This window comes from Pseudomyrmex gracilis, unplaced genomic scaffold, assembly GCF_002006095.1.
Source record: "Pseudomyrmex gracilis isolate BER0280 unplaced genomic scaffold, ASM200609v1 scaffold_26, whole genome shotgun sequence".
Taxonomy (NCBI): Eukaryota; Metazoa; Arthropoda; class Insecta; order Hymenoptera; family Formicidae; genus Pseudomyrmex; species Pseudomyrmex gracilis.
Window position 1 is genome coordinate 35,184 of NW_018020610.1, and position 24,841 is coordinate 60,024.

The window sequence follows — 24,841 nt, forward strand, 5'->3', positions numbered from 1 at the left end:
TATATATATATATATATATATATGTGCGCTTTAATAAATCGAATCGAAATAGAACACACTTAGGATATCCGTTTCTAACACAATAATAGACAAAATAACATTGATAACAACATTACGAGAGAGAGAGAGAGAGATAGAAAGAGATATTGACGTCAAGACTTAAATAAAATTTCCATCCCGTTAAACGGCAACGCCAGATACGCCGCGCCTTCGTCTTTATCGATTAGATTCTCCGGAACATTGGACGCGAAGGTCGTTTTATTAATCTATCCCGATCGGATAGACTTGAAAAAAAGGTCGACGGATCCGGTCGAACAGTTTAATCGGATAATAACGCGATAATTAAATGCATATCGGCAAACGATGTTCGTCGTTCTGTCTCGCTGGTTCTTCTTCTCGCTAATGACGTGGAGTTCTAAGCTAATTGAGTACTAAAAATCAGTCTTAATAACTAGACGAAATCTTGATTAAGTTATAAGTTTAGATTCTGATGTTTTTTTTTTTTTTTTTATGCGCTCAGAGACTTCTACAAGTTTTGCTCTTCTATGTAGAAAAGTTGCGCTTGAACTTGCGCATTTGGTGGACTACCATTAGATTTTACAATTTAAAAAATTTGATTTCAGCAACGCGCGATGAGTGTAAAAAAAAAAAAAAAAAACGAAATAAAAAACCGACATATTACGGTACACGCGCATATTTAAAACGCGGTTACCGCACGGTTTCATTTCCATATCGTGCCGCGGATTTTCGTGTTTTGCTGCGCTCGGTTTTAGGCATCAGCGAAAGCGGTGACTTATTAGCTTCATCGACCGACATCGTTAAACAGGACGGAGTGTGGTTTAAAAGTGCATATGCACACCACCGGGCAATATTTCACATTTCCATATTATGCATCACGACAGTTTTATATTCTGCCACGGGCGCGTGCAAGCAACGTATCGCCTCTATCTGTATGCTGATCAAACATCATTGCCAATTTTAGTTATGAATTTTGTTGTCACTCGCTGTAGCTACACGCGTTTGCATATACACGGTGTTTCGGAAATTTCCTTAAGATTATTACTTGCGTGTGTTTTGTGTAAAGTTAGGACTCGCAAGATAGACTTATTACTTTGTTTTTTAAAACTTTTTTCTCTTTTGTTTTTAATATAAATACACATCCACAAATTTTAATTTGCTTCATCTTAAAATTACACAAAACATAGAAAAAAAAGTACACAATTGTGAATAAATCGAACGTCAAATTTTCTAAGCTGTAAAACAACACTTTTTCAATATTCGTTTACTGAAGAAATTATTAGCACTTCGCTTTTGATAAGCAAAATGTGTGTGGGACACTGTGTATAATAGAAAACCGGAGATCGACGATACACACAGGTGTGTGCGCACAGGTACGTGGGTGTAGAGAGATCGAGAAAATAGTTCTGACGATCGAAGAACATCGTCTTTCCTGTCTCCGGAAGAAAACTGGATTTGGATTTCGTGTCGGAGATCGTCCGGCCATGCCGAGGTAAACGGAGGTAAAAGCCGGAATCTGATACGTCAAAATCTCTCTCTTTCTCTCTCGACTGTGTTTGTCTTCTGGTTTCTTCTCGTGAGAAAAGCTTTGCACCAAAAATAAACGTCCCAACTGTGCAACTGTTCGTTATGTAGCTTTAAACGAAACCGAACATTTTTAACGAGAGCAAACGACAGACAGTAACGAGTCTGAGGAAAACGATTGAGTTTTCTTTAATAAACCTGATGACGCAGTAACTCGTATTGTAATCACATATCGTCCTAATTGAATAAGAGGTTTTGTGTTTGTTTAAAAAAAAATAAACTTGTGGAATTATTTTACTCACGTAAACATAATTAAATTATTAATTATTTTTTTAAACAAACACAAAATGTTTACGTGAGTAAAAATAAAAATAATAAGCTTAAAAATATTGAAATAAAATTTCACACTATTGACTGCAAAATTTCTGTTAATTAGGTCAAAATCTCTTTCGGAAAAATATCCAGTCACATTACTTGAAACATTTTAACAACGTTTACGCGATGTCGCGTGTTCTCGGTTTACATGTTAGTCAGGTCGTTACTTGTCCAGTAAAACACGAGCGTTTCGAAGGAAGAATACAACCTCGGTTTTGCTTCTCCGCTTGCATGTTAAATCGTCCGTGGTGACGTTTGCGCCGAGTTAATAGATCCGCAGTGCGCAGTACATTTTGGGAAAGCCACTGAAAGGTATCGATATTTCTAACGTTTCAACATGTTAAAGATCGTGTATTTTTTGAGATCTTTGATTGTTTAACAATACGATTCTTGTGGTTGGTCACAGTTAGATCTAATCATTAAAATAACGGTAAATAAAGAGCGGAATCTATTCTAAATTCATAAACGTAAAGCGTATAAACATTTACATTGCTACATTATCGTACATTAATATCGCAATATTTGTCTTGGCTCTGGGCGAATGTTTGGCGAGGATACGCGCTGTGTTTCCAGGCTGGCTTTGCAGAAACGTGCCAGCGCCGAACATTGCCGGCTCGTTAATCTGCGGCTGCGATCTCATTTCTGCTAATTGGCTGATAGGCGCGTCCGATACGGGCGATATGGCGACACACGTGCATGTGGAAAGGAACGAAGAACAGTCTTGTGGAAAGAAAAAGGGCACGATGGGTACTTACACGCGTTACAACGTTCCACGAGGCAAAAAATCGTTCGTATTCGTCCTCGGGATACGTCCACTCAATTCTGATTTTCTTCTTTATCCTCATCCATTTTTTTAATTTCCGATCATAGTCCTTCCCTTCCTCGTCCAATCGATTTTTAATTTTCTGCACCTGATATCTTTTAACCTTTCTAATTTTAATCTTCTTCATTTAAATTTCGTTCTTTCATATCTTTTGTAATTAATATTAATTGATTTTCCACTGTTATATCTTGTGGAAAAGATTTTCTTTCCATGTATTTTACCTTTTTCTATTCCTCTTCGTTTACATTCTTCCGTCTTCTTTGTCTGCGGCCCGTCTGTTCTCGTCGATGTTCTTAAATCCCCAAAGTCTCATCGGCTTACTTCGCGAGAGTCCGCTGAGCCGGAGGGCGAACTCGAGCAACTCACACATCTCGTAGACTACGAGGCGGTCCTTAAAGGATAATAAGGCAGCGCGACGCTAATAGTTTCCGCCACGGAGACCTGCGGGCTGAATCTGAGCGCAGAAGTGGATTTTGACTGTCTAGAGGATTTTGAAGAACGTCGCAAAACGAGACACGAGGGCCAAGTACTCTCTTGTCTAAGTGCGCATTAGCAAAGTACTCAACGGTAGGAAGGTAAAAAATACACTAGATTAGCGTGGAATAGAATTAAGTCTAAGAAAATAAAAAGAGTGAAAAAAACATGGTTACAACAGAAGAAAAAGAAAAAAAGTAGCTGATAACACATTCCAAGTGAAAAAATATTTTGACGTTTGTTTCGCAGGGAAGCAAAACATAGCGAAGTAATAATAAACTTTTTATAAATTCTACACATTTATTTACGCGTTTCGTGAAACCAAAAAAAAAAAAAGACGAGAAATATGGAAAGAGCGAAATGATTTTCCGATATATTTTGTCTCGCTTGAATACGGCGAAGCGAAAGGAAACAAAAGCCGTCAGAGATGCATGCGGCGCGCGATTTCGACGTGAATTTTGCGCGACTTAACGATCGATAGCGAGCGGGCAATGTAATTTTTGCGTATGCAGTTTCCCATTGAAGCGTAGAAAGTCGATGTGAGTGGTAGCGGCGCATTGTTTCTCGAAAACATTTTCGTCAGCCATCAGGAGAATCAAGGTGAATATGTTGTCCGACGCTGTATTACACACAATACGTGCGAAACGATGGCAAACGCGATGATTTACACAGATGTGTTTGGAAATTTTAATCGAAATACCACTGATAACACGCATTGCGCGCGTATTTTATCAAACCGCGAACACGTATAGAATTCAAAAGTGTAAACGAAGAACGAAATAATTGATGAATCTTCTAGTGTGAAGGTACACACCTACACCTCAACACACTCACGCGCACAAAATGTCTATATTTTAAAAACAATCATTGCTTAAATTTATGGCAGATGTTGTATTTGCAAATTACACGCGTGCATTCAAGACTCAGACGGAATGTTTTTTCTCTCTCTCTCTCTCTCTCTCTTTCTCTCTTGCTTTAATCAAACGATAGGAATTTTCATTAATTTTGAGAATTAAGAGATTTCAGCGTGCGATTTCCCCAGCTCGATCTCGATCTGACCGGGAGACGTGCGCGCGTTGCCCTCCGACTTCGCCGCGACATTTCGGTCGACTGTGCGCGTTTCAATTTGCTAATTTCCAAAGCTCCCCGGATCGAGTCGGCTGATCTCCGGAAAATTGGATACGTGATGGGACTCCGTGGGCTCCACGTGGGAGTTTACGAGCGATCCTCGAATCTTTACTGCTCGCTACGGCGAGTTTGTCGTATTCGAGATGTATGTCTTCTTCTTTTTCGAGACGCGCGATGCATATCAAGTCTCTAAACAGCTGACAAAATTTTCGGACTTTCGCCGTGAGAAGCTGCTCTTCATATTTCAGTCCAAGTTTATTACTGATAAGAATTTCTAAAGTGAGAGAGAGAGAGATAGATGCGATTTTTTTCTCTCTAAATCTTTTTATCTCGGTTTTTTTTTTTTTTTTACTTTTTTCGTCTCTTCTCGTCATGAGATTTATTTGCGGCCATATCGAACAGATATCTACGACCGAAATAGTCTTCTGCTTCTTGAGCTCGACGCGTTTTGCATGTGTGTGCGTGTGGATTTAGCGTCGTCCTCGATGTTCCCGGTTAGATGCGAGAAGTGTCAGGAGGGATCTTCGCTCGGGAAAAAGAGACTCTTTCGATTTCAATAGATCACCCTAGATATTCGATAAGCGCGATATCTCGCGCCGGTAGAAAAGTAAACTCTAGCCGCGGAAGTTGGGATTCTGTTACTTATACTGACTAATCGTAAGGTGACCCACATTTCCTTATCTACTTCCGGTTGTCGCCTCAGCCATAATTACACCTCGCGCGACGAGAATTCAATATCGCAGTTATATTTCAGTCTTCGTATTCTTTTATGGTTTTGCATTCTTAATAATCAAATTACATCTTACTGCAGTTTTGGTTTGACGTATATTTGATACTTCTTTTGTCGAATAAACACTCTGGAAAAGTCGTTGAAATTTGCAACATATGTTTTTAAAAATTATCATTTTGACGATCTCTCATGTGTATCTTGTCGAACATTCAGTACATACGCACGCGCACACATGGCGAGAGCGCGGATATCTACGAGTGAAGGAAGCTTTATTTCAGCGGTACGACGCGCGGCCTGCATCTGAATGCTGCTACATCCCTTCTGCCCACGGGCATCCGTATTTCTATAGAAAGACGCTATGAAATACTCCTTTGCATCGTGTGTACTGACTTCATGGATCATCCTCGGTTTCCGTTCGCGCGAGAGAGCTCAAAGTTCGCGCTCCTCCTCGTCGCATTTATCGCGGACTATCTGATGACACCGCGGAGACTTCCGATTTTTTCACAGCAGATTTTGCAAAGATATGATACGTCGTGTTTTATTTTCTATCTTTATGATCTGTATATTTATCTTTGCGGGAAGATATAATTGTTGACTTTTATTTGTTATTGCGCAAAAAGGTTTTGGATATATTCGATGATTTTATAGAAAGCGACGAAACGAAGTAAAAAAAAAAAACGAAGTAAAAAACAACTGTCAAAAATAAAGGGAATTAAGTTGAGATTTTTGCGAACTAATTGAATTTAATTGTAAGTTAAGAAAAATGCAAATATAAGTACTCTCTAAAAGTATTGTGAATAAATAAATAATTAATGTGTGCAAATATATATATATATATGTACACAATAGATATTGAAATTAAGGAGAAAGAATCTATCGAAATTGGAAATCAATTCCCATTTACATCTGACTTCATTAAATTCCATTCGATCGCATGATGAAGAGTCTTTATAGAACCGACGAATAGAGAACGTTGAACTCTGCAAAATATTTTCGATTGATAATACGAGACACATATACAGACACACACAAGAGAAAAAATTTCTCATTATTAAAACTTGGATCGATTTTCTATATAATGAATGACTTTTCGTGAATAATATGTTACGTTAAATTATTTTAAATAAAAAGTTTATATATATAATCCTTATATTATATAAATTAATCTAATTTGAAAATACTTGACGCGTTGCTGTATTTAAAAATTAAAAAAAAACCGATGATATACGTTAATTGTGTCCCTAAAACCTGTAAAATTTAAATTGCAAAAATATTTTTGACACCACGACGTAGCAAAAGTGAATAAAAAAACGCGATCAACTTTTTCCCTTCGATTTTTATTTCGCAACCTCGATGTCAGGTCAGTCCGCGAATAACTTTCTCACACCCCATACACGCCGAGCCGGAACTAATTGCCGTTCAGACGAGTAGCAGCTGGCGTCTGAAAGGAACTGGGTCGTTAGCCGTAGTTTAATGATGGCGAAGGACGAGGGACTGAAGTATCTCGCGCGAAGGACGGACGTCGAACGTCCTTTTATTCATTGGAGGACGATCCCCGAGCGAATCGATAATCCAGCGCGATAGATCCTGTCTGGCGAGCAGGGGGAAAACGAGAGAAAGAGAAGAGGAAGATCGAGCGTTCGTTCGCTCGGGCAAAACCGACGCGGAGAGAGAAGAGAATTCGCCGATCGGTCGATCGTTAAAGTCTCTCCTTCGGAGCCACGACGGGCGATTCGATCGGCCGGCATAATTCGCGATTTCGATTCGTTCTCTTTTTGCCGATATATATATGCCCGCGGTATCGAGACCCGAATAGAGACAGATAGATGGCCAGATAAAACGAGTATATTAATAGCTCTGGGACGCGACTACCCCGAGGACAAACGCTATCGCGATACGAAACGAGTGGCGTGAGCGATATATAGAGCAAGCTATCCAAGATTGTGCGAGGTGTTTAAGTAATTAGTAGTGTGTAAAGCACTCGGTATAAGTGATGGATTCCTCGTCGTGCGCAGAACGGACGAACGGTTTGAAATCCCGAAGATTGCAGATAGCGGAGAAAGCGAACTTCACAACTTATAATGTAATCGGGATATAATTTCACGTTTCGCGTTATTGGATAGAAAAATAGTTTTGCTCTTATTTTTGACCAATACCATCGTATTCATAAAAAGAGGCAAGAATGAAAGAGTGAAAAATGGAGGGAAGCGACGAGTGTGATCCGCCATTGATCGACGTAAAAGCAAAGCGCGTACGTACGTTGTGCGCGCTACGCAGGAGTTTCGTGATTATCATCCTAAGCGGCGCCCGGAGCGTTCGATCGTTCGTTTTTCACGATCACTTTTCCTTTTGTGCCGCTTTTTCTCGTTGTTTTTCGCGGCAAAATTGCGAGATCGAGCCACGTGTGTGCGCGGAGATGATGAATTTGATACGCTCGCTCGCTCGCGCTCGCTCGACCGTAATTGCCGTCTCGAAACAGAACGCTCGAGCGAGAAAGGAGGAGCGCCGGGATAAGAGGCGGATAATCGCTACAGTTGACAAGGGATATCGACGAATGCAACCTCGTCGATTCTTGATCGGCTTTAGCTGTAAACGCTTCTCTCCTGTTTTGTACTTCGAATAAAAAAAAAAAAACTGGCAAGTAGTCAGTAATAAAAAAAAAAAAAATTAAGTTTTACAATTTGTTTCTATGCAAAATAATTAAAAATAATTAATGTACAAGTTTGCACACATAAGTTTGTATAATTTATATTTCGATATTTTTGATAAGGATTTTTTTATTTCTAATATTTTCAAGGTATCAAAGTTCCGCGCAATGCGGAAAGTAAATGGAGAGTGTTTTCTACCGGAAACGCGCGCGTTCTAAAAATCCACCTTTTCTATTTCCCCTTTCTCACGCACAATCATCTCTAATACCATAAATCCACAAACAGTCGTATTTCACTGTATCTTCACTTCGTCGAGAAGCTTCTCCTGCCGGCGCTAAGCCGTCCTGGAATCCGCGAAATCCAATCCCACGAGCTGTTTTCGTGGCCTTGTCACCAACAATTTATGGCTTCTGCGAGCGATCTTCGACAGCTTTACTTGAACTAGAATATTTATATGGCCTCGCGTCGCGCGAACAGCAGAATCGTATATTACGTACGTAAGAGATCGCGCTCGACGATTTATTTAATCTTCCGTAGGATCGATCCGTCCCCTTCGTGTATTCTATCTGATGATAGATCCGACTAATTAGGAATAATAAACGGTATGATTATATCGTCGTTTTCGTTCCGCCTCCGCTCGCTATCTCTTGGTCCCCGCAATTATTGCTCGGAACATTGTTTCGCGACCGCGTTCAGTACAAGTGGCGCGAGATTGTCTTTGTGTCATGCGCGCGAGCATGTGACTCTTGATTTAAACTTTATCTTATTTTCTTGGCCGAATGGAGACGCACATACAAAGCGGGCGCGACGTAATTGTATCTCTCGCAATAACGGTTTTACCAGTGTGTCGAGCCACCTTCTAATTACCGCATTGTGTGTCGTGCAAATATAACGAGCGGAGTACGAGCGCGTATTATAAACAGCGTAAATTGCTTCGCAATGTTGTTCGTCGTCACGAGCGAAGATATATTATACTGTATATAGTCTGTAACCGGGCAAAGGAGGTAAGAAAAAAAACAACGCGTTTTTAATCACAGATGACGTTTTTAATCGCATGGGAAACAGCTCCGAGAGATAATGACTTCTAATTTACTTTTAAAACGGAGCAAAAAGAAAGAGGAAAAATTTCGCAATTGAAATGAACTAAAAATCGCGCAGCACTTAAGATATAATTGCGAGCGCAACGTAACGCGAATGCGGAAAATTATTGCAAGTATTTAAATTATTGTTAAAATATTAATAGAAGATATTTTTTTAATCGTTATAGATTTGAAATGGTTTTTAAAGTGTTTTGTTTTTCTTTACATCTTGCATTTTATTACGCAAGATGATTTTTGTGTTTTCGGAATACGCGAGAGTAAATTCGAAACATCCTGTGTAAATGGGAAGGCGGACTTCGTTCCATTAGCAGTCGAATTCCCTTCTTACAAAACTCGATGCAGTTGTATAACTGCATACATATATCGAAAACGCTCCACTTAACCTCGCAAATAGTTTCAATTTTGCAGAACGCCATTCCATTATGGAAACTACCCGTAAATTCAGGCATAATTGCATTGGCGTTTAATGTTGACTTCTGCTTTGCACTTTCTCGTAAAAGTTGCACGCATTCGAGAATTCATTTCCGTCAGCCGGACTTAGACGCGCGGCGGAGCCTTATTAAAACCGTGGACTCTTATTGTTCTCTCGTGTCGGCGCTTCCCTCATGTTATTTCACGCTCTAGAATTTCCCTATTGTGCCGACGCAGCTATAGTTTACCGCATAGCTAGCCGCATAGCATAACCCGCGGTTCGTTGCGAATGGCCGAACCGCATGTTACGTAAGAGTCCAGCTATAACGAGCCGCATAGGCAAGACTCACCTTGAACCGTATACGCTTCTAAGGGTTTAAGGGTTAAACGCTCCTGCGAGAATACGCGCGCAGCCGATCCGTCTTTGCTATTGAATGTACTTGTCGATGTAATACATCATTTGCTGTGTTTGCGATAACGTTATCACGATCATCTCTCTCTCTCTCAAGGTGAAATAATTGGTTATTTTAATTAACCTTTAATTCGTGCGCGTATAATATACATCCGTGAAATACATTTGCGCAGCATTTATAATATTATTCAAAGATATAATATATATATATATATTTGAGTTTTTAATATAAATTCTGAGAACAAGATATAATAAAATAAGATGAATAATTAGTACAATATGTAAAAATGTCTGAATATTCTAACGACGATATTACGTACTTTTATACAGGCACGTTAAAATTTGACACGGGTATCACAACAGATAAACGTGAGCTTATTTACATTTCGTACAGAAACGCTTATCGCGTATTATGTTCACGTGATGATACCCATATGGGTGCTCTTTTTCATTAGGACATTAATTATCGCGTGACACGGAGAAGATAATTGCGTTCGTTGCACGCGATGTTGTTTCTTGCTAATATACCTTCCCAGAGCACATAAACAATTAATAAGCTTTATACATTCCGCTATATTTTTTTTTCCTACTGCGTTATTTTTAGAAATGTAATTTATAGAACAAAAACACACGCGCAGAAGATAATATTGAGATAATCGAATCGGAGAACCACTTTGATACAAAAACAAAGTGTTCGACTGTATATGCATAAAAAGCGAGAAAGTGAGGCCTTGGCATAAAGCGGTCGGCGGTCGCCCACTCCGAGGAGTCCGAATAATCGTTTTCCATCCGTGGGACGGGAATGCAAACGAAGAAAATCGGCCGGTCGGGTCACGCGACGGCTGCACGTGTCTCGTTGCATTGTCTCGCAAAATTGGGTCGTGTGTCGTCGAGGCGGCGGGCACACGAGGCTAGGTTTCACCTCAATATATACCCGGCGGTTAATAACTTCCTCCCGCGAGGTTCCTCCGAGTACGATCACGCGCGATTCAATCAAATCGCAGTGAAAGCGCACGATTCCGCTTATTAATGCGCACATATATACGCGGCGTCGCGTCGTGCGCGCGCAAAACGCGGAAAGATATATAACGGAGGTGGCATCCCGTTGAAGACAAGAGAGAAAGATTGTTGCCGACAAGTTACGCGCAGAGACTGACTGATTTCTTCGGATTGACGATCTTTTCTAAAGAGTTTACAAAGAGTTTTCTCGAGAAACAATGTTTTTTTTTTTATATCGTTTTATGAAAAAATTAGTTAACGGTTCGCAAACAATATATCGCAACACAAACGACATTGTAATTATCTTAGTTATCAAGATATTCGATGATGAAGCAAATAAACCTTGGGTAGATAATCTCTCGAGTTTTTACCAAAAAGAGAGGTAACTTCACGTATTCCGTAAACAAAGATAAGAGAGTGATAATAGCTTTGTTCCGCTTTGTACGAGCTGGTATTCAAATTTATTATTGTTTGCATTAAACGCTGTGTCGCAGTTCGGTTTCTGACACCTATGCGGTTGAGAATCTTAGGCAAATGAGTGTTATGTTATATAGAGTGACGTTCTCTAGGAAACAATATAACGCATCGTCGAGAATCAACAACCATTTAGCGTTAAAGTTTTCAAGCCCTCGTATCAGTTAGCAAAGCCTTTTGAACTGTTGTACCGCCGTTACGCACCATTTCCAATTTGGTCGAATATGAAAGCACATCGTAATCCGAAAATGCACGTGGGAGAGAGATCGTGTGACGCCGCGTAAAGTAAGAGGAGTCGATCGGATTTTGCAAAGAGCAGCGACGGGAGACGGATTTGCATTACCCCGGCGAAAAGAGCTAGATTTTACCTTCCTCCGCGTTGGAAAAATCACGACTTTCACGCGCGGCAAATTACATATGCGAATGTGCGATAGAACGCTCTGCTCGATATGGATAATGCGAAGATCTCGTTACTGAAACATTTTGAAGAATCTTCTGTGATACATAATCTGTTAAAACTAAAAATCACATCTGAATTATGATCAGACTTTAAAAATTGAAAATATTAAATAATATCACACACAATATGTTTTTTTAATTAAATGTAAGTATATCAAGGGAACATGTCAAGAAAAGTTTTTTACAGCAGATTGTTTATTACGAGAATGAGATACACTTTGTGTATTTATGGAAACTATTGCGATCAAAATGGCGCATTTCAAGCGAGATAAGCGGTCAGTTTCATAGAGTGCTGTATTCGCGAGGCTTAATTAATTTCAAGTTGCGGACAGCTTGGAAACGATTATGGGAGTGCAAACAGTTAACATCAAGTGTGTAAACGTTCTCGGTATTTTTTCGCAACTACAACAGAAACGGAAAATAACGAGGATATTTGCAAAAATTATTGTTTCGAAATTGACTATTATTTTATTTCTTTTTGACAATAAGTCGAGAAAAATAATCTTTTATACCAGTTAATTTGTCTGGAGACTCTCTCTCTCTCGCTTCCTCATCTACAAATTGTTTGCATTAGAGCGGAGAGACCGCGAAGGGAAAACGGAAGAAAATAGTCTCGCTTTTGCACGTATAAATGCAAGAAGCGTCAATTTACTCTCTCCTCGCAATTTCAACGTGGGAGTAGTTTCTCTGATTTACAGAATGATTCAATCGTTCCAACTCTGTTTGTTCCCCCGTCCCCTTGAAACTTTAACAGATCACAATGGTTAACGCGGCATTTTCGTTACAATTCCGACAGCGATTGGTCCGCATGGTTTTGACGTTTCAGTGGTTCAACTATTAATTGCTTCATTAATTGCGTCAGGAACTTCCGCATTGGTGTTACACAGAGATGAAGTTTCCAGGAAATAATTTAACCAGTGCCAGACATATAAAATGACCCACGAGTTGTCCAGACTGGGCCTGTGAGATCCACGCGACTTTAAGTTTGAATATCTTTGCAAAATAAATATTTTATCAATTTTTTTTTTTTTTGAATTTAAAGGTTGAACGATTTTGCGTCGATCAAAAGAAACAGAGTGAAAAAATCTCTAGTAGTTTCGAAGGAACGGTTGAAACATTTTTGCGCGCCATGATCTAATAAATCGCTATAAATGTATATATATTGTAATAAAATTATGAAAAAATCTTCAAGTTTTTACTATATTAGAAGTGCACAAAGTGAAAAAAATTTACTTTTGAAATGTTAACGTCTTGTTCAAACGTGGATCTCTCGGATCGTTTTCGCACTTCAAAATCGAAACTATGCAAAACTCTTAAACGAAGGATGCTGTCAACTATTTCTATTTTTGTCTAAGGCCCTAAAGTTTGTTTTATGACCTTCAAATACCGCGCTAAATTAATACTTAGTAGAGACACTGGTTTAAAACTTTTGGGTGGATCTCGGAAACCCATATCTGGCACTGAAGGGTTAAGTAATAAATCGTTCCCTGTGACGCTTGAATTTATGAAAACGGCAATGTCAAAAGTTGTATTAAATCAATCTCTTACCGGATAACAAAATTCTAATAAATGTTAATTATGGTAGTAGAACATATGTAATTCGAATCGATCAATCGTTGAATATATGTGCGAAGAATTATATGAAAGTTTCATCTATGATATACACAATGAGAAAAAATCGCGCAATCGGTCCGTGAACTCGATGTCCATGAACCTTGTCTTTAAAGAATCGTCTGCATTCTCGAAGGACACTGACTCTTGAAAAACTTGGCGCTTCGATCTCGTCTGTTGCAGCTATGTAAACAGACATCTCGCGTGCCGACAGACATCCGCTCGGAAAGCGGAGAGTGTCAAAAGCGATCTTCCCGGAAAGCAATTTTAGCTTCAGCTTGTTTCTCATTTCGTTGCTAATTTCTTTTTTTTCTTTAGAATACTTTCTGTCGAACGAGACGAAAACTTTGCTACGTACGCAAATCAATTCAACGATTCAATGCGCCATTATGTTAAACAATGTAAATACTTTTTTCAACTAGCATCAGATAAAAGATGATTTCGCTGCATTAAACGGCTGTATGGATTTTCCATTCACGGGGATTACATAAACTATGTGACTACCGATGCGAAACCGAAGCAGTTACGAAATCGCGCAGAATAACCAAATGCTCGCCGAGGGGCGAGCGTGATGATTTACGAACAAGCAGTCTGAAGTAAACCGAAACGCGTGCGGGGGAGTAACCGGAGATGAACGGGAAGTCGTCTCGCGGTGTATACGTGCAATAACGACTGAATCCAAAGAGGAGAGAATAGAGAGATGAGACAAGAGACGCGCGCGAAGGAAGACGACGAGCGGGACGCGCGGGGCGTAGCTCTCGAGAGAGAGGTTCTTTATCGCGCAAGAAGCTGCGAAATGGGAACAAAAAGATGCAGCGCGCGAGACCCTCCTCGCAAGTCGAAACACTCGAGGGCGGAAAGAAAGAGGCTGTCGAGAAAGGAAGAGGCCTCCGCCTAAGATTATTCGTACATTTCTTTATCTTTTCCTGCTGCGCGTCCTCGTCTCGAGTGCCACCTGCGGCAAGGAGTGGGCCCTCGAGGGCTCAGGATCGCGTACCGGTTTGCGACATGCACCTTCGTCTCTTCATTGCGAGGCGACATTGAGAGAAAGAGATTATTATGATTTCAACGGAAAGCTCGTTGATTTTTGACTTCTCGCGCTCTCGATAACTCGGTTTTGGAGGGTGGGCAAAAAAAAAAGAAAAAAAAAGAAACATTGAATAATGTGAAAATTTTTATAAAAATTCGCAAAAATGGGGATGTTAACGTCACACAGCTACGATTTTATACGCAGCAAAGCGTATGAATTCGCCTTGATATCGAAACGCCAGACGTGAGCCCCTCAATGGAACCTGTTTCACTTCATGAATGATTGAACGCTGTCGAGAACTCGATTTGCCATTTATTGTCGATAAGTTCTGCAACGACCGCGATTGCTTTTCCGCGCTGTCTCGAAAAGGGTTAAAATTAGAATGGCGTTTTGTGTTCGCGGAAAGAGCCGATCCGTTTCATATTATCCGATGCAATTTCGCCACGGTCAATAAGAGAGATTTTACCGTGCTCGACTTGTCTCTCGAAACGCGCACGTTATACTATATAGCCTTTCACGTAGTGGAAGCTGCCGCGAATTCCTTGTAGAGTACGAGCGGAATGCGTTTAAACTGCTCGCAAGTGACTTCTTGCCGCTCGAACTCTCATTGCGAGGAAGAATCTCATTCACTCATTCAGGCCGTTCAATCGTTACACGCGCGATGAGTATCTAATTGCGGGAGAGAGTGGGGCTCTGTAATTGTAGTATGAATAAGTCGGTACCAAAGAGAATCTGATAGAGGAAGCGCTGACACGCAAGATTCACAGCACCGTTCTGATTATGAATATGCATCGCATTTAATATTATGAAATTTAATACGTTAATGTATATAACACGAACTGTAATATCAGACTCTGCGGGAGAGAAATGTATTTTCTCTGCATGTAATTGCGATATATAAGATTTGCATTTTAATTGATTGACATTTTAAGTGTTACATTTGTTTTTTTTTTTTTTTTTTTTTTTTTTTTTTTTTTTTTTTTTTACGTTCTTATCGCTGATGTTGTTGAATTTCGCGAGGAAGCGGATTTGAATTCTATTATATAATTAAAAGTATGTTATTGGAAAGAGAAAAAGAGAAAGGGGGATGGAGTTGTGACATGCTCTTTTACTCGAGAACACACATTCTTTTTGCGTGTCGTTCATGAATGGCCTCGATACGGGGATGGAAGGCCGATGGAGGAATACGATACAGAATGTAGGTTGTTTCCGCAGTTTTCATTATCCCTCGCGCGCGCATAACTCGCGACGCCTTCATACATGAATTTATACGAAGCATCAACGGTAAGTTAACGTCAGACCCATTACCCTCCCGGATCCTTTCATGACTCTAATGGAAACACCCATCGGATCCTTCCATCCTTCTCATGGCTTCGATCTCGGAAACGAGAATAACTTATGACACGTTCGCACGCTACTATCTGGTAAGTTCTGAAACTTATCGGTATCAAAAAAGTTCGTGCGCGAGAAGAAATTCGTTGATAACATGGGTATTTAAATATTTTAATTACACTTCAGAGAAATTTGCGCGCAATTTCGCGCTTATCTTTCGCACTTGTTCGCTTCGTTCCGTACATACATATTTATTACTTGGTTTATAATGTATTCGAGATTGCAACCTAGTTGAAACAACTTTGCTTCATTACATTTACTTTATCTGGTTTGATAAGTGATACACAACAGGTTTTACCTCGACCTTAACCTTTTTAATCACGTAATATTTTATTTATCTTAGCAATTATCGTAGCGCTCGCGTTTTACGTCGTCGTCGGGTTTTTTAGTCAAAGCTGTGCAATTGTGCCAATGTCTCTGCTGAAACGAATAGATGAAAGAAAGGGATAAACCGCCGCCGCCGCCGCCGCCGCCGCCGCCAACGCCGTCACGGCGGCCGCGTTTATCGGGTTTTGACGCAAGAAATCGCAAACGCGGTTGCCTATAATCATCTGTAATCGCGGAAGAAAGGGAGACGGGGACACGACGGCTGTGCTAGTACGACCGGTTACACTGTGATTGTCAGGTTCCTAGAAGGTGTAACACGCTTGTCTCTGCGGTCACGTTTTGTGCCATTCCTTTCGCATCGTAAATGACAATTTGCGACGTTTAGGAAACGTTAATACATTGTATGTGTTTTCTCCCGGGTAGAGAGAAAATAGTGTCAAAACATTTTCATCCGTCTCATCGTAATTTTTCGACCTCTACGGAATCGGATCTTACAACACAATCGCGGTGTAAATTGTTTGATCCAGTAATAAACAAATTTTTCAAAAATTTTGAGCACATTTTTATTTCGACAAAAACTAAAAATACTCTGTGCGTTTACATAACGCGCGCGACGCAAATAGAATTTCTAATATCGCACAAAATACAAGAGAGAGATACTTCTTCTCAAAAATTTCATCTCGAACGCCGTCATGTAACACAAAGTACGATTTTTCAAAACTCTCATTTTATCGCCGTACTGTCACGTACGTCGAGATTCTCTTTTAAAACTTATTTTAAACTGCTTCTTAAACTGTCTTCTCGCGGGGAATAAATTTGCATGCATTCACTCTCGTGGCGCGCAATGTAACGCGAAAAAAGGAAGGTGGTCGTGAAAGTTTCGCACAGTCGAGCAGAACGACTTATACGCCGGAGCACGAGTGGCGTTGAAACTAATTGTCTCGCAGCCTCTCGCGCGAATTTCGTTATCCTTCAGCGATACGCTTCCGACATGTTCTTGGAAATCTATTTTTTTTTTTTTTCCTATTAATTGTACTAATTAATAAGATCGTTCCGCGAAATTCCCACACGATCCTCGCATCGGACAAGAGGGCGCGCGCGCGCGCTCGCGCGTGTTTTCTATATATTACTCCCACGCGATGAACACAGTCTTCCTGTTTACAACATTGTCTTTGACGAAAGTCGACGTTACGACGCCGCTGTGAGAAATTGTTTGATCTCGCGCGAGATTGTTTATAAATTTCTTTGATATATTTGTTTCAAGAATATCACCTCGGGGTATTTTTCGCTTTTAAACCACCAAGTTTACACATGTAAACGCGATACTTCCAAGTCTTGTCTCGAACGCGATGTCAACAAGATTCACGCAGATACGTAATCAGCGTTTCTCTTTCCGTTGCGTGTAAGAAGATTCGCCGTCGATAGAAGTTGGCGAGAAAAGACGAACGAGACAACGGGAGGAGTTCGCGACTTAGTCCGACGGGTTTCTCGGACAAACAACGTGATCTTACGGGCATGCAGAAGAGAAGGGAAATGTCCTGCGGGACGAGCGTGTGTCGCGACGAGAGAGAAAGAGATCGTCTGTGTGGAAATACACTCGGGAAAAAAAGGGAAGACCTATTCGACGTGGCGCAGGAACGACGTTTGCACGCTACTCGAACCGTTACGTCAACACGTATTGCTTGACTGAAGCTTTTCGAGCGCGGATCAAGAATGGCGTCTTCGAAATGTTACTTGCCATATTTATTGTGCGATTCTCTCGCGAAAAGATCAGATTCTGAATGAAATCCCATTTTGAAGAGAGCTTTTGTCACAGTTCTGACGTATGTATGTTGCAGCGCTTGACGTGCATCTCGGACGAAAATCTTTTACCGAATGTTAAAAAATAAAGAAGAGACGTTGGTTTAGAAGAGCAATGCGTCAAGAGAGACGTTAAAGAGAATTGAGATGAAAATCGATTTGTCACGCGCTTGCCAAACCAATGTATGCGCGTTGGTTCTTGCGTGTTTATAAAAGCTTGTGAAGAAAAAAAAAATATCTATGCCGATAGATATTTTGTACTTTCACCGACACATTAGCGAATTAGCCGTTCTGCGTTTTAGCTCCGATAATATGTCCCGCCATTCATCGAACCATCATCTGTCATTTACATAAGCGTGACACGCGCGTTCGCTCTCAGGTATAATCAAAAAATACCTCCTTGCATTAACTCCAAATTACCAGCCTTCGTATTTCTTTACATAATAGATCGCATTATACTTTTAAAGCATGTACTTTTACTGCTATAAATAGATGTAATGAAATATTTATATTATTTATATTTATATAGTTTTGTTTTTATTACATTATTTTTTATTATAACTGAATAAAATAAATATAATAAAATCACATATTTTTTTTATTCAATTATAAATGAACGTTTATCAACGATTTATCAAGTGATTCGTGTGTGCGCGTAAAACGCGTTATATTTCTCGATTGGTGTTCGAAGGCAAATCGATTGTCGAAAATCGGCGTCTTTTCAGTAAGGATCTTCGGGTGGAAATCGCGCTCGCGCATGAAGTTGACGCGAAGTATGTTGCGTAATTGGTGCGCGTGCGATATTTCACAAAGCATCAGCCGAGAATTACCAGCGGCATCTCGCGCTCAGCGAGACACGGCGACGCGAGCTCTCTATTTTGAAGCTGCGGGAGATTTTTAGAAATATAGGTCAACAACGTAATCGTGCCCCTTCCATCTCTCGCGTTGGTGTCGTTGCAATGTCCTGGACGACGCGATCGTTTCTCTCTTCCGTTCTTCTTAAATTTACCGCAAGATACCGCGCTAACTTGGGACGCTCGTTACGATTTGAAAGTACGTTCGAGCTACATTTTTTGTTTAAGCTTTTATTTAATTTAAGTGACTCCGAAAGAAAAACCAACACGCTAAATAAAAGACAATTTTTATTGTGACTCACAACCGTACATGTCCCGAGCAAAGCGGTTATCTCAAGTTACCACGTGTTCCGTATAAGTGCACTCGTCGATTGGCAAAGTTAGAAAGGATATTGACTTTGGTTTGCGAGTTAAGTAAAGTTCTAAAGCGTTTTCTCTCCTTTCAACTTTTAGAGAACGGTTGTTGCACGAACATCTGTGTGACGTTCTCTAAAATAACTCTTCTATGAAAATATATATATCATACAGTTTTCGCGCGTAATGTGTTTATATGATATTGCATCTTTTGATTGGTTTGTATGTAAATATAGAAATACGAAGAAATTTATTCTCGATTGTTTGGTTTACTCGCAACTTTGTCAGATTAAATAGAATCCAAATGACATTGATGTATCACATCAGTGTGTATTTACGAATATCGATAATTCGAAATACGTAAAACATATTAATCAGCATCCCATCGTTTTTGCGAACATCACTATCAATATCAATTAATCTCTCGCGTAATAAAACAAACAAAGCAGTCAATTTTCACGTGTGTACATCGAAAATATTAAGGGAGAGGTAAATTTTGGCCGCGGCATCTAGGTTCCCAATTGTTTATCGATGCGTGCTACTCTCACTCTCGTCTCATTTTACGTAAACGCGCGCGTTTCGTCGACGGCGCACACCGTTATCCCCCGCTGGCAACGTGCCGCGCGCTGGACCTGGCGGATCTTAATCTCGTGAAAGAAGGAAGCGACCTAAAAAAAGAACGCGCCGGAAGAAAGTCGTCGTTCTCATCGGGGTTACTTACCTCTGGCAATTTATCGCCGGTCGCGATTCGGCTCGTTCAGCCGTTACGAGATCGCGGGGGGATTTACGTCGACCGATCGTCCGGCTGTTACATTTTTACGGCCCTTCGCGCCGAAAGATTTAGAAGCGACCCGGTCTCGCTCCAGGCCGAAAACTTCGGGATCGTTCGCGAGGAAATCGTTCGAATTGGATCGGGTTGCAAACATTCGTGGGAATAAGCGAAAACAATCGGAATTGCCGCGATTCCTCGTTTTACACGCGACACATGTTCTGTCAAAATCAGGAATATCGCGAACTTGTTGCTTTCGCAAGCTCAGATTTTTTTGTTCGAACTTTTAGAATTTTCTTCGATAGATGAGAGCAAAAAGTGGGATATATACGTGGACGACATTTTGAAGATTAGCGAGGTCAAAATAAATCTTGAAAAACGGTTTATTGAAATTCTTTGAATTTTTTATCACGCGATCTGATTCTCGCGCGATCTGATTCTCGCGATTAATTAGATATCGTCAAGTCATCACGAATATTACTCGCACGTTACGTCGACTTTCTAGTTCGGGTATTTTAAGCCGAGAGGCGGCTTATATTTGGTGAGAACCACCTGATTCTAAAGCAAGCGATTATCATCACGCGCGTATGAGAACAGCGCGTATGTGGACCAACTGATCCGCAGATAAATTTAGCAGATTAGCCGCATTAGCCCGGATTGTTGACCCGTAAGAATTCTCTACGCGCGCTGAACTCGTTCTCAAAAAGCTTCCGAGATTTCTCAATGAGAGAAACTCGTTCGTTTTGATTAACGATCAATTTTGTACTTCGAGAATTGACCGAGTAATTTAAAAGATAGTTTGCGAGATATATAAAAAAGTTTATGTAGTTCATAAATCTACAAAAAGATGTGTGAAATTTTTTGTATTTTTATGACCGTTTAGAGTAATTATTAGCGGCTCGACTGAGAATTAAATTACATTTCTGACTGGTCGCTTCTTTCTTTTATGAGGAATGTAAAGAACCGTACGAACGCCCTTTGACTTACGATTTATTATAATTCTCTCACGCGCGCCACGCAAGAATCACGGGTTTGCCACGGACTTTTAAGTGGACAGCAGTTTATGTGAAAACCGGCTAACGACCGCCATCGGCGCGGCAATAATTTTCGCGGCGCGATTATACCGCCTCGGTCGCGCGCACGCACAACAGTTTTTCAACGCACCTAACTGTTGTGCGCTACCTGTGTTGCAGCTCGACGACACGGCGCTCCAGCTGTACAAGGGCGGCGATTATGGCGCTTACCTGGACCTCGAGGCTTCCATCAACGAGCAGCAGGAAGAGTTCGAGGGCTTCCACGAAGGTGAGAGGTGAGTGTCGCACGTATATACATCGCCGATAATTACTAGTATATTTCGAAACGTAAACGCTGACAAATAAATCGCGCGCTTCGAAAACCAAATTTCAAGTTCCAGTACTCGCAACATTCCCGATATTTTATTGCAAATTTTTTCACGTCATCTCAGAATTACGACACGCAGATATTTTAGATCTTTTTAGACTTAGCGGATGTAATTTCGCTCGCTTTACTTCAATCGCGCGTAATGACAGGCACCATTACGCACGCTTAATTACACTTCGGGATAGTTGTTTTCTTGCGCGCCACCTGAGAAGGTGGCGGGATCCTGTGTCTTTATGAGACTCTCGCAGTCAGTAGACTCTCGAGATCACGCGGTGCGTAGAACGGAGAGATAATGAAAGAGACTTAGGTGAGAAGAGGACGGAGTGTGCGAGTTTTTTTAGGTACGTGTCGCGAAGAACCGAGACTGTAGTCCTGAAAAGAGAAAGGTCAATGATATATTAAATAGCCTTTCTTTCTCTCTCTCTCTCTCTCTCTCATCGCGAGGACCCATCTCGAAGTAATGTGACGGATATATCGGAGGTCGCGCAAAATGTCTTGGACGGAATCGAGCAATTAATCCGCCCTGTTGTTGGTTTGTAATCTTCCAGAAGAGTGAAAATAATTTCCAAACACACATGCATCTTGCATTCGCTATCTCGCTTTATTTTCAACTCGCTAAAATGTTTATATATTCGCGTTCTAAGACGTTCCGTGTGTACGGTAGCGAGAGATATATTCTATTCGGGGTGAAATATGCGAGAAACCAGGTTGGTTTCCGTCGTTGGAAATGCACAACAGCAGCGGCCTGCGGCACAGTATATTTGCGGTCTGCGTATCGAATTCGCGTTAACACCGTGAAGGCTAACCGTGCTCATTGAGTATTAACGCAGGTAAATTCTCCGGGGAAAGGCGGACGTCGTTAAAAATTTAATTCTCCCCTCTCTCTCTCTCTTCCGTTTGAGAACTCCCGAGATCCGTAATCTCTTTTCGTTCGGTGACTTTTCATTCTCTCCTCTCCTCTTTCCTTGTGACCCTACGCGATTGCTCACCCACGACGTCATGCGTGCGACGTGCGAAACAATGGTAACGAGAAACGCGGAAGCACGTAATATTTTTATTCCTTATCATCTTTTTCTTCCAAGCGGTGAGATTTCTCTGATTAAATTGTTTGTTTATCGAACTCTAATCGCGCAGGAAAACAGAGAGGATAAACACTATTGGGAAGAACATTGTATACGCGTGTGAACACTGTGAAAATTACATAATTACATACAATATTCTTTGTTGTTGTTGATTTTTTTTTACATTATTAGAAGGAATTATGAAGACGCCCAGATCCGTCTTCGTTCGTCGAATATTTAAACAAAAAAGTGAAGAGACGCGAGATCGAATTTCGTCAACGCATATAACGCAACTTGGTCGTCGCAACTTTAATTTTTTGCAGCAATTGATCAAGACCGAAATGGGTATCGTACACACGCGCGTTGGAAACAAGATCGCTTCCAGTCCATTAATCGGAACCACATCAACGCGCACTCGGTGTACACCGCCTTCGATCGGATTGCATTTCGCCGGTCGCGTCGCGCGTTCAAAGGCACGTTCGCGCGAAATGTCGAGTAAACGCGGGTAGACCAAACGTGGGGGAAATATGGGGAGGGGAACAGGAGGATTGTGGAATTGGTCGGACACACGATTTCGACGGCAGCGAGAACGATCCGAAAGGGGGAGTTGAATAAATGTTTGCTCGTGGAGATATACGTTCCAATATTTGAAACCCCGGAATTTCCGCGAACCGCAAAATGACATCATACGTTTACCGCGTGTTCTCACTCTCTTCCTCCCGTCCCTTTTCCTCTTCCTCTTTCTCACCGTCTGCTTTGTAATCCGCATATTCGATGTGTTTTCTCTTGGCACAACCCAAGTTCCGAGATATATGTTTTATTTATTTACGCGGTAATACGGTGAAAAATTCACTGCTTTGACACCGCCGAATTTGCTGATGATGATCGTGCGAGCGCTGCCGATCTCTCGCGTATATAGGTACAGCGTGAAATTACAGTACACCGGTGGTCAGCTGCGGTTCCCATAGCAAACCGTCTGTCATTTCGATGACACGCGACGACAAGCAAACTTCGTTGCCACCCACGACGGCTGATTTTGATCACGAAATATAGCCGCGTGAGAATCGCTTCCGCGCGTCCAGTGTCGTTTTACTCGCGCGCACGATTAAAAACGCGATACAAAACCTCAGGTGATGAAACACAAGTAGTTAAACGCTACACGACGATTTCCATAAACTCGCGTTGGATCAAGTGTCCCTCTAATCGCGCCGATAAATAATAACACGGTTGAAAGAATTTATCGAGCGGAGAAAAAAAGAAAGAAAAGAAAGAGAGAGAGAGAGAGAGAGAGAGACGCACAACGCTTCGGATTTATGTAACTCGTAGATAGAGAAAAAGACACGGGAGGAAGGTAGCACACAGCTTTCGCGTGGGTAACAAATCGTTTATCTTTGCGGTAATGCCTGGCAACTGGCCGCCCACGCGTACGAGATACCGGCCGCATGCGTATTCGCGATATTTCTCACGCAGCAGAAACGCTGTTGCGCCTCGCGCGTTTGCAAAATTAATTTGCGTATAGTTGCATCCTAGGCGGTCAACCGCGTCTTGCACGTAAAAGAGGCGGAGAGCTTGGCGCGGTAACAAATTGAAAAGACCTCCGGAAGAACGTTGCAAGCGTTCTTTTTTAACAATGCGGTAGATATCGATAAAACGTTACGGCTTGATAAAAAAATTCACTGAAACTTTCAATAAATGCTAAATGTTTTTGCGTTTATTGCGACTAATCGGAGTAATTAAATTTTCAGATATGTGTTCAGATACGTGTAATAATATACATATATTTTACATTACAAAAACAATTTCTTAAAAAAACATTTCTTGAAATTCTTTTTGTTCCTCAATTTCCGCTGGGAATATTGAAAGAGTTGTGTGTTTACTTGCCTATTGACAGATTGTTACGCGGAAAACATTCATCATTCCGCCAAAGAAGACATCATCTTGCTTCAACGTCTATTTTTATTCTCGCGTCGATAAAATGAAACCGTTTGCGGGACGAGATAAAAATCCTGCTTGTTTTCATTCGTGCTTATCCCTGTGGAAAATGAAGGTTATCTACAGGCCGGGTTTTTCCCGAGAAATTAATCAGCCAGCGGAGAAAGTAGAGACGGTGTACTACCGGAACGCGTCGAAACTTATCTCTATTCCGTGCGCGGCGTACTTAACTGAAAGGAGGTCCCGTCGGACTTTACCTAATAAACTTCGTGTCATCGCGTTTCCCTCACGCGCCCTATCATCCCTGCGCTCTCTCTCTCTCTCTCTTTCTCTTTCTCTCTCTCTCTCTCTCTCTCTGTTTTTCTCGCTTTCTCTGTTCCTCGTGTATAACCTGTTTGAATGCGCGTAGGTATCGGTATACACACCGGGCGTATATAATTATAATGGAAGGAGTACATATACATGTATCCACGAATATACCAAGGTGGAAGGAGATGTGTTGTGAGAAGTGCTCGGATGGAAAAGCCAGAGAGTGGGTAACAGAGAGAGGATGTAGTGAATACTCTCCCAAGGGTTCAATAACCAGGCACAATAAGTCACTAAACGCTCGGCATAGACGTCGCGATGAGTAATCAGCTTCCTACGTATCGGACCGCGGCGATCATTAAAGGTTGTATGCACACACGCATTAGTCGCAATGCATTCGCAATGCACGCACAAATCTTTTTCTGACTA

The 24,841-nt window shown here is 41.1% G+C and overlaps 1 protein-coding gene across 2 annotated transcripts in view; it reads left to right on the forward strand.

Moving 5' to 3' along the window:
- Window positions 1-24,841, forward strand: part of LOC109852272 (FH1/FH2 domain-containing protein 3) — a 102,813-nt gene that overhangs the window by 10,317 nt on the left and 67,655 nt on the right. For both annotated transcript variants that reach the window (XM_020423285.1, XM_020423288.1), the window contains exon 2: window positions 20,906-21,021. In XM_020423285.1, the coding sequence (XP_020278874.1) occupies window positions 20,906-21,021 (116 nt within the window). The remainder of the gene's footprint in view (window positions 1-20,905; window positions 21,022-24,841) is intronic.